The sequence below is a fragment of the Mus pahari genome, chromosome 1 (genome assembly GCF_900095145.1).
Source record: "Mus pahari chromosome 1, PAHARI_EIJ_v1.1, whole genome shotgun sequence".
NCBI lineage: Eukaryota > Metazoa > Chordata > Mammalia > Rodentia > Muridae > Mus > Mus pahari.
In genome coordinates, this window is record NC_034590.1 from 71,308,229 (window position 1) to 71,319,486 (window position 11,258).

The 11,258-nt window shown below is 47.1% G+C and overlaps 1 protein-coding gene across 3 annotated transcripts in view; it reads left to right on the forward strand.

Moving 5' to 3' along the window:
• The window catches only part of C2cd3 (C2 domain containing 3 centriole elongation regulator), a 103,745-nt gene that overhangs the window by 85,122 nt on the left and 7,365 nt on the right, over positions 1 to 11,258 (forward strand). For 2 of the 3 annotated variants that reach the window (XM_021219180.2, XM_029542617.1), the window contains 2 exons: positions 1,747 to 2,635; positions 6,880 to 6,991. In XM_021219180.2, the coding sequence (XP_021074839.1) occupies positions 1,747 to 2,635; positions 6,880 to 6,991 (1,001 nt within the window). Of the gene's footprint in view, positions 1 to 1,746; positions 2,636 to 6,879; positions 6,992 to 11,258 lie in introns of those variants that run through there. The other variant, XM_029542648.1, reaches the window with a different exon arrangement.

Sequence of the window (11,258 nt, forward strand, 5' to 3'; positions counted from 1 at the left end):
GAAGGTAGGGGGCCTGGGACAGCTGGGAAGTGAATGTGATTGGGGTGCAGGGGTGCATGACTTGAAATTCCCATATAATCATTAAAAATATTATGTTGGAAAAAAGAGAGGGGTTTTATCAGGGTATATGTGGCTACTGATAGGAGAATCCCCTTACAGAGATATCGTAAGAGAATAGAAGGGTTAAAGCTGGCCTTGAAGCCAAATTGGATTTAATGCTTACCTGGAAAGAAAATGCAAGTGCAAGTCAGTGGCCAAACATGTGTTTGCCCCTAGGTTCCACCACAGTGCCTCAGAAAGAAAGAGGGAGAAAGAAAAGGGAGTTCTTAGCAAGGAAATAATAGAGTAAGAACTGATTACTCGGGGAAACAGCTCAAACGTAAAAAAGCCTGCCCTGTGTTCATTATACACAGGACACTTCTGAAGAGGCCCCTAGACCAGTGGGTATGAGGGAGTCACAGGTGAGGTCCCCTGCATCCTGCATCTGTGTAGTGAGCCTTTGCTGACAGACATATGGGCACTCACAAGGGATAGGGGAGACAGCTTTACACAGTAGTGTGTTGTCATGTGCATCCTCGTAGAGCATGGCCACACAGTGGAGCTTTCATGGCTGGTCCATCTGGGCAGGCTTCCTAGAGATGAGATGAGCAGGAAGCATTGAAGATACACTGCTTTATTAAAAGAGAATTGTTCCAAGATAGTAAGTAATACGACCAAAGACCAGGGCCAAGTAAGTCTGCCTTGCCTGTTGTTTACAGGTGCGCTCACACATAGGCACGCTCTCCTGATGTCTGAACATGGCGGCTGTGCTAAACAAGGCCTGTTAGGTAACCTCTGCCAGGGAGAAGGGATGGCCCTTAGCCCTGGAAATCAAATCCATCGCTAGTTTCTGACACTTTCTCTAAACCAATCATGCCAACGTATTATTTACTGTCTTTGTTGTTGCTGCTGCTAGTCCTTTTCTGAAGTGAGAGATTGCTCTGTTACCCAGGATAGTTCCAGACTCAGAGTGATCCTCTTGCCTCAGCTTTCAGAATAGCTAAAACTGAAGTCATGAACTATTATTCCAACTTGTTTATTAATTTATACATCCTCATTTCACCCAAAAATAGAGTTCACTAGTTCCTTCTCTTAAGTGCCAGCATATGTACCATGCAGGGTATGGGCCCATCTCTCTCAGTCTCAAGCCTGGGAAGTAGCTGGTATTGGTCACATATGAAAGAAAGAGGACAGTTTAGTTTGCTTGTGCCCGCAAACAAACTATAGACACTGGACCCAAAGCCCATGTTCTTTTCAAAGCCCTGCTACCCCATTATTTTCTTTTGTTATGCGTTACTAAGCTCTCCTTGCTTTTCTTTTCCACATAAGATAGCTAGTTTTAGTGACTGTCATGGAATAGGTGAATGAGTGGATTCTCGTTTCGGTTTTCATATAGGTGATTACTGACGTAAATGGAAGCGTGAGCATGCCCTTCAGGACCCAGCTCCCGAGAGATCTGAGCATGAGCACTTCCACAGGTGTCTCCACAACAACAAATAGATTAGATTTCAGCCCTCTAATATTAGAATAAAGTACTAGAAATTGTACTGCTGTGAACGTAGTTTCACTGACTCCTGGGTGAATTAACTATCGTGAGGTTTGTTTAAAGTCTGCTCACAAGGGTACTTGTGAAGCTGAGTCCGGTATGGGAACCTGAGTGGTCTGCAGCCCTGCCTTACAGTGAGAGTGATCTCTGTTACTATTCAGATCTGCAGACTATCGCCAGAGCTTCACAAGCAGCTTTGACTTCTCAGCAAGCCAGGAGTAGAAGCAGAGCAGTCGCCACCCTCCCAGATGTTCAGGACAACGAAGCTGCTGGAGAAGGAAGCAGCACACTGGAGGAGCCTTTGGCAGGAGCTATAGAGGCGAGCACACATTTCCTGCCTCCCCCTGTTGAAGAGCCTTCCAAGGGAGGAGGGATGCTCCGTGAGTCACTGGAGCAGACAGTGCCCATCCCGAGGGTGCAGAGCAGCGATGACACGGAGGTAGGCCCAGACTACAGTGATGAAGACTATGAGGAAGACATTATTGAGCCCAGGACCCTAAATGAAATAACCACAGTGACAGACAAAACTAGCCCCTGGTCCAGTTTCATGTCAGACATGAGTGAGGTCCTTAGCCCTCAGCCCAGTGAGGTACAAAGGGAAGGCCCCTCCTGTCCTCCAGAACCTTTCCCCAGAGAGGAGCTGAAGGTCAAAAGTAGCCCTCAAAAGACAGTCAGCCCCCAATCTGCACAAGGCTCTCCTAGCCAAAGTGTTGTTTGTGAGGGTGGAGCCTATAAGATTGAGGTTGAAGACCTTGCCTCAACCAAGCCTCAGCCTGTCCCAAACCTAACATTCTCAGAAGCCCAAGAGAGCAGCGATTCTGTTGGATGGCGCTCATCGCAGATAAATCAGGACAGGAAGCCCAGGCCAGAGATCCTGGCTGAGAGTGAGGCTTTCTCCAGTGAGTACAGTGACTCTTCTGAAAGCTTTGAGAAGTTTCCTCTACACCTACCCTCCCAAAGCAAAAGAAAAGACTACGTGGACTCCCCTGCTGTGAGGCAGAAGCAGGTACCAACTGGGTCAGAGGTGTCCACAAGGCAGAAGCTCCTTCTGTATCCTTTGCTGTTTCTCACAGGCAGGTACTTAGACCATCCATCCCTGGGCATTTGGATGCTGGTATTAGGCTAACAGAAAGTGGGTGTGACCTGTGGCCCTTGTGGAATGCACTGGAGGGTGTTGTGTATGGGAAGGCGCTTCCTTCAGAAGACTCACTTGCATGACTAGTACTATAAGTTGACCACTGAAGTCAGGTTGGTGGCCCATGCCTATAATCCCAGCACTTGGTGGGGCTGAGATAGGAGAACTGTGAGTTCTAGATCAGTCTAGGCTACATAGCAAGACCTTGTCAAAAAAAAAAAATAATAATAATAATAATAATAGAATCTACCATTGATACCTGCCCCTTCAGGTGTAAAACAGTGAATGAGGCTTGGGGGCTTGGCTGTTAGTACATTTGTAGTAAACTTGACTGTCTGACTTCTCCACTTTAAAGATATGCAGTTCCCTTTCTGAAGACAGGGCTTAGGACCTCAGTTGAAATAAAAGGGGAGCCAGGAGCTAGTGGGCATGTATACTATTATCATTGATTTGCATTTATTATATGCTAAGAATTTCTTTTTTAATTTGTCACAACAAGTCTTTTAGATATCATCTGCTCTGCATGTGAGGAAACAGGCTTAGTGATTTTTGTTTAAAGATTCATTCATTATTAATTTATGTCTATGTATGTTTTGCCTGCATGAATGTCTGTTTACCATGTGCATGCAGTGCCCATGGAGGCCAGAGAGGGTGCTGGATCCTCCTGGAACTGGAATTTATAGACAGTTGTGTGGGTACTAGAAATTGAATCTAAAGTCCTCTAGAAAAGCAGCCAGTGCTCTTCACCATTGAAGCATCTCTCCAGCCTTCATGTAAGCACTTAACCAACTGAGCTCCACTGGCCAATGAAGTAGGCTGCTTTCTGATAGAAGATCTTTGAATCCTAAAGTCAGGGGGCCTGACTTTGGCCCCTCAGGCCCCACATCTTATTACTTCTATGAATTCAGATTTAGCCTTTCTGAGCCTGTTCTCAGATCAAATGGAGGAAGTGATCCCTACCCCACCAGACTTACAAGCTCCTCGGGTCAATGTCTTTTTTTTTTTCCCTGTTCTCCCTAATCTACCATTGCAAAATAGAAACCATTAATACAGATTAAACTGAAATGTCATATTTCCATAAGATAGAATCGGATGAATGGAAATATTTGTATAAATCATTAATTCATGTTTGTGTGCATGTGGTGTATTCATTGTACATGTCCACGTGTATGCACACTGTCCATGCTCACTGCATGTCTGTACTGGAGCATGTCCATGTGTATGCACACTGTGCATGCTCACTGCATGTCTGTGCTGGTACATGTGGGGGCTAGGACCTCCATATTCTTTACCCTATCCTTTGAGACAGGGTCTTGCACTCAACCTGGAACTTACCAATTCAGCAGAGCTGCTCCGGGGACCCGCCTATCTTTGTCTCCTCAGCACTAGAATTACAGGCAGGTGTCACCATACCTGACTTTTTATTTAGGTGCTGGAGTTCCAAACTCAGGTCCTGCACAGTGAGCACTTTACCAACTGAGCCATACCCCTAACCCCACACACACATGTGATTCATGATACAGATCAGAGAAAAACAAAAGGACTGTGGTAGGGATGGAGAAGGGCCTGTGGCTGGCGTCTAGGCCCTCCCAGCAGGCCACCTCTGGGTGAAGTTGCTCCCCAGACTTATGTTGGGTGAAGCACCTAACATTGCTGCTGTCGGTGTAGTTATATGTCAGGAAAAGAGCTGCCACATGTGCCCAGGCCCTCAGGCTGCCTGAGCTCAAGCCGTCCATTCTCACCAGACCTTGCACTGAGTACCAAGGACAGGTTGGAATTAATCCCTACCTCCAGCTCCCATCGTCTGGTAAAAGTCAGGTAAACAGGCAGTTGCTCCAAGTACTTTGATGAGAGATAGGAGCAGGAAGTGGGGACTTTAGGCTGCTCAGAGTATCAGGAAGCGATGTTAGGAGTAAGTCTGCTGGTGTGGTGGAGCACACCTGTAATGCCAGCAGTCAGAAGCTGTCCAGAACAGTCAGGAGTTCAAGGTTAGCCTGGGAAAAATACTGTCAAAAGGAAGAAAGAAAGCAAACACCAGGAGACCACCCAGGAAACTCGTACCAGGAAAAGATGGAGAACACCTGGCCTAAAGCATAGAGTGTTAGAAGAGGAGAGAAGATACAGGATCAGATAGAAGAGTGGGGATGAAGAGGGAAATTTGAAGCGTGACTGACATTTCTGTCCCAGGTTATAAGTTGGCAATGTCTTTACTAGATAGAGAAGCACAGACAGTCTTGGAAAGAGATTTCCGTGTTGAACAAGTGCCCAAGAGGCATCCGGGAAGAAATGCAGTCCTCAGTCGCAGGCAGAGGGTCAAGTGAGCCTTAAATATGAAGACAGCCAAAGAGCAGAGCTGTGAGGTGCTGGGGGTAACTGCAGAGACCGTGGCTCCTTTGGAGGACCTGTGAACTTAGGACGACTGGCAGGGGTAGGAGAAGATGAGATTTCAGTGGCTAAGGGAACTAGTGGAGAGGACAGCTACAGTGGGCACCGTCCCCTAAACCCTGGTACCACAGAGCGGCAGGTTTATGATGTCAGCTGCTGTTCTAAGCAGGTTTTCTATATAATCTCTTACTCCTGATGGTCAGCTGAGTTATAACTAGCAGGGAATTCACAGTGGGGATGGGAAGAGGACAGGGTTAGCCTTCTAGGAACACTGAGGAAAAAGAGCCTTAAAGTAGTAGGTGGTCATCCAAGCAGAAAGGGGCAGGCTAAGGAGAGCTGTGTTCAGGGCCAGTTGACACCTCCCAGCGATGCCACTGCTTCCCCAACATCAACTGATTGCTGGCTCAGAGTGGTAAGAGCAGCACCAGCGAACAGGCCCAGCCCCAACTCCAGTTCCAGAGACAGCCAGAGTCAGAGGGCTCGATTCCGCTGGGGCCTCTATTCCACCCCACCTCTCTAGGAAAGTCAAAGGCTTGTGTACACGGGTGCAGTCATCCATTCAGGAGGTATATATTGAACATTTGTTCTGTCCCGAGTACTATGCTAGGTAATAGGAATAGGGTTATGAAAATGACGTCTTCTCTGCCCTCTTGGAGGCCAACCTTCATAAAGAGGAAAACAATACAGTGGAAAGCTGAGTAAATGAATTTAAGTCAGAGCCATATTTAGCTGCTTAAACAGAAATCCTAAAAAAAAATAGCACCACAGCAGCCTCCTCCATCTACCTCAGATTAAGGCAATCTGAATCAGTGCTGTGACTCAACAGATACTTGTAGAGAGCGTGCTTCCTGCAGCCGCTTACCAGGGTAGTGGAATCAGAGCTACAGCCCAGACCTTATAGAAATCATGGGATCGGGCAGGCCAGCTATACTCCCCGCCCTCCCTCCACCAGCTCTGGATTTTTACTATGATCAGAGGACAGCCAGTAGACTGTTCATCCCAGTACCAGCCACCTCTGTGGTCAAGGCATTGCCCACTCTCCCTGTGTCTGTATATCATCATTATCCAGCAGGCCCTCAGCCAGTGCTCAACCCTTGCAACCTTCTGCCTCCTGCAAGCTCTAGGCAGGTACTGGGGTAACTGAAGCAAAACACAATTGAGAAATTTGAGGAATGTTGAAGGAGATGTGAAAGTCTTATGAAACTAAATAATTGAGGGACTGGAGAGGTGCCTCAGTGGTTAAGAGCAGACTGCTGTTCCAGAAGAGCAGATTCAATTCATAGCACTCACATATTTGCTCACAGCTGTTTGTAACTCCAGATCTAGGCAATCTGATGCCCTCTTCCAGCCTCCTTGAGCACCAGGCATGCATGTGCTACCCAGACATACATACAGAGAAAACACCCATACACAGAAAATGATAATTTGAAAAAAATGTTTTAATAATTGAACATTCTCCTGTGTTACAGACTACTTTCAGAATTAAAGAAAGGGGGACCACGTGACTAAGAGGAAAAGTCTTCCTGGAGGAGGTTGGGATGTGAACTCATTACAGTAGAGACCAAAGAAAGAGAGGGAAGGGAAGGAGGAAAGATGAGTTAGGAGTGGGCAGGGTCTTCCAGTGAGGGAGGAACCAGAAGGAACCCCTTGTGCCAGGGATTCATGGATGGGGAGTAGGATGAGGGAGAAGCGGATGATATGACTGTGTTCCCTGGGTGATGGTCTGGTAGGAGGGTAGACTTCTAGGTATTTTATTCCTTAACTACCATTGCAGCCCAGAACCTGTTGTGGTGCCCAACTTCTTTTTGCCTCCCCAACAACTGGAGGCCTCTCTCCGCATGATCTCACACTCTCCAGGTTTGCCACCAGCAGCCACAGCTGACCAGGTAAGAGCAGCCACTGATCTCCTCCGTGCATCAGCATCTCTCCCCTGAAAGTGTACAGCACAAAGGCCGCTCTGGGCCATCCCTGGAGAAGAGGTAACTCTTTATGCTTACCTGGAAAATAGCCCAAGAGTCCCCTCACTGGCAGCCAAGCAAGTGGGGTACCCACAGCAGAGGACACCACAAATAAGAGGTGCATCCCTAGGGGACCATGACAGCCCAGTCAGATCTGGATGAAGAGCGGGATTACAGAAGCAGTATGCCGAGTTGCTGTTTACAAAACACCATCATAACTATTCATCATTCATGAACGGCAGGCAGTTGAGACATGTGAATAGCTTAGTTCTCCATTGTCTTCTCTGACATAGCACCTGGTCTTCATTGCAGAGAGCAAAAATCATGGCCATAATATCCTGATATGACTGTTATATAGAGATAGTCTATACATATCAATTATATAGATAAATTATCTGTTTTTATGTAATACAAATCCTAAACAAGAAGCTAGCCAGCCAGGTATGGTGTCAGAGGCTGTGACTCCAGCATGTGATGAAAACAAGAGTGTCAGAAGTTCTAGCCTGGACTGTGTGAGCTCATCCTTCTTTAAAGAGAGAGAAAGGGAGCTGTTCAAGGACCAGCCATACTGGTGACCCTACCCCAGGCTACATTGCCTTGTTCCCAGGGCCACTTGACTGCTTTACCTCATTGGATGCCCTCTGGGGAGGGCATGACATAATTTAGAACAAATATGTAGAGTGCCACATTTAAATGAGAGAGCACCAGATAGTGTAGTAGAGAAAGGAGCCAGGGACTGGTGTGTAGGTGACAGAGCAGCCATTCCAGAGCTCTCAAAGACAGATATAAGTTATAAACAAAATGTGTTTGCTGTTCACTGTTGATTGCTCCTGTTCAATGCTTTCTTCACTTAGACATTCTAAGTACCGTACACAGACTGTTTTAACTCCGAGCAACTGGGTGGGATAGCCAGATAATTATCTCCATTTAGTAAATGCATATGTCAAAGTTAGCACTGTGGCAGGCTACCAGACAGGCAGCTTAAAGGGGAAAAGGCTTACTTCAGAGACTGCAGTCTGTAGTCCTGGGCTGCACCGATGCGTTGGAAGCTGCCCACCTTAGAGCAGACAGAAGCAGGTAAACAGGGACGGACCAATGAGCTGAATGTAACCCAAGGCTCATCTACTCCCTCAAGCCAGGCCCCACTTCCTGAAACTTCCGGAATCTACCAAAATAGTGCCATCAGCAAGGGACTCCAACCTCCAGCACATGAACCTTGGGGGGGGGGGGAATTTCGAAACCACAACTATGCAGGCTCAGAGCAACTGCAACTCTCTCTCTCTCTCTCTCTCTCTCTCTCTCTCTCTCTCTCTCGTGTGTGTGTGTGTGTGTGTGTGTGTGTTGTTTTGCTTTGCTTTACTTATGAGACTGGACCTCTAGCTGGCATAAAACTCCTGCCCTGGGCCTTCTGATGGGTCTCAAAAGAAGCCTTGAGACGTCTGAACCATTCATTGGCTTTCTAACCCCCTCTCCAGCCTCCCCAGTGTGTTTCCAAAACATGTTTGGAGAATAGCTTGATCTGAGGTCCCACCTGCCTCCCTACATTGCTTCCAGAGGCAGAGGTGCTGCTCCCTCAGGGATTGTCATGCATGGTCTTGTTCCTCCTCTGCTTCACTTCTGTCCTCTTACCTCTTCTGACAGTGCACACATGGCTAAGACATTTGCACTAGGCTTTGGGGGCTGAGCGTGAGCTTGGAATACAGCACCCATGGAAGTAAACCTGCTAGTGAGTAAGCAAAGGAGCTTAGGTCTGTGGCTTGACCTTACTGAGTCTCAGTTTTGTTCTAAGTAACGTCAAGCTAATAACGGGTGGTTAATGGATGAGGGTGAGAATTGAGTAGGCACAGTTGAATCCATCGCCCTGCCACCCTCTGGGCCAGCCAAGTGGGTGAAGGGTCAGCGAGTCATGCACCTCAGGAAGAGTTCCACAAGCCACTGTGACAAAACTGCCAGCCAAAATGATGTTCCTGTTTCTGTATTTGTGCCTTTGTGACGTGGTTCCTCCTCCAGGGACAGACTGTCTTGGCCTTTTCTAGACAGTGTGGGAGAAGGAAGAGATGAGAATCTCCCTGCCCTTAAAGGGCACACTGAGTTTCAGGAAGATGAGCTTTATGCAGTTCTTGCCTTTCCTGGGCTTGCCCATAGCACAGCTGTCCTTGGGACCACTTCTGTCCTTAGGACTTCAGTGTGGGTCCCAGTTAGGAGAGCCAGTGTCATCACAGTTTGCCCAGTTTCAGCACTGGGAGGTTCTGGGCCAAGAAACCCAAGGAGACAGATTTTGGCTGGAAGCCTGCTGGTGCTGAAGTTAGATTGCCTGTGTGTTTAAGCACTAGTGTGAAACATACCAAAATGGAGTTGCCATGTCTTACTCCAGCAATGTTAATGATAAAGTAGAAAATTTTTAAAAAGAGGATCTTGTGCATGAGTGCCTGATATCAAGAACTACCACAAATGGATACCTTGAAGCGCAGCCTCACACAGAAAGACTTGAGTGAGGAAATCTGCCCAGCACTGTCGAGTCAGCACCGGCCTGGGGCCGCCCTTATCGTTAGCCCTTGGACAGACAGCTTTCGTTATTAGTCCTTGGAGCCAGGATTGTTTTGAATGAATATCTTTTTTGTTGCCTTTAGAAGCTCCCTGTAAGCAAGGGAGACCACAAACAAGACCACTCTGGGTGGACACACTTGCTCAAACTGTGGGACAGAGACGAGAATAGCAAAGACAAGGAAAGGCGTGCCAGTTTTAAAGAGGTTTGCAAAAGGAGGAAGCATGGAAGCTGGAAGGGGGGGGGCTGCTATGCAGAAGAGCCCAGGAGCTGGGGGGTGGGGGGGGAGACTTTGATGTGTGTTACAGGTGTGTGTGTGTGTGTGTGTGTGTGTGTGTGTGTGTGTGTGTGTGTGTGTGTTAATAGGGAACTAGGTGCCAGGAGCCTGGGAGTTGTAGGCTATCGGGGCACATAAGGAAAGTAATGGCTTTTCCTGACAGAAGCCCACTTTCTGAGTTTCCGAGGAATGCCAACTTTACACTTTTGTTTACCCACTAGCAATCCTTCTCATTCCCAGGTCAGAGTTCAGCCTGAGCTTATGGAATTGTTAGTGGCACTGCCACTATGGGAAGGCCACTCTGGGTGCCGTGGTTCCCTTCACACACATGTTCACACTACAGTGCTTCCTGCTTAGTCCCAAATAAACACCACCATTCTTTAACAGCTCTGTGTACAGTTTGACACTAGTGACAGGCATCCAAAGTTCAGAGAAACATTTTTTTTTTCAAATTAAAATTTTAAAGCACTGAAATAATTTTCCATGGGTTATCAGAACTTTGAGTGTCTTACATTTACTTTAGATTTATAAGAATTACATAATCACCTCAAACTTTAAAGTCTCTGAAAGTCTTAAAAGTGGCCTCCATGGAATAGGTTCTGCTGACAAGCATGACCTGAGTTGAGATCCTCCACACCACATAGAAGGGATCCTGGGAGGTCACCAAACACAAATTTGAGCTCAGGGAACAGCTCTGGCTGAACAGATAAGGCAGAGGCCAATAAAGGAAAGCAAGCGCCCTGCATCGGCCTCTGGCACACAGACACATTCCTCTGCCAACCATGCACACACACAATGGCCTTGCTTTGAAGAATTTTAGCAAAGATAGTCTTAGATATTGCCCTGCCTACTTGCTCATCTCGTGCACTTCCTTCTCTCTCATCCGGGCTCTTACTGGGGCAGTTCCCAAGCCTGAGGGCTTCCTCTAAGGTCTCAGAGTTGGGGACCTGCTAGTACCCAGGCCTCTCTGCTTTAGAGCTCCCACAGTGCTTGATTTTGCCTTCATTTTTAAAGTGATTTTCACTGGCTATGGAATAAAAGCCAATTTGAATTTTAGCATTTTAGAGCTGTCTCGCTAGGTTACCTCAGCCCAGCACCACAGAAACTGAACATGGTAGTGCCTGCCTGTAATCTCAGTACTTGAAGGCTGAGACAGGAGGATCAAAAGTTCAGGATAACCTCTGAGACTCTGGGGGAAAAAAATCAAGGCGATGTCTCCGTTATGGTGTCCTGGGTGTTACTCGGCCTTTAGTCTTCAGCCACCTTTAAGATCCATCTCACCCTCAACAGAGGAATGGATACAGAAAATGTGGTACATTTACACAATGGAGTACTACTCAGCTATTAAAAACAATGAATTTATGAAATTCTTG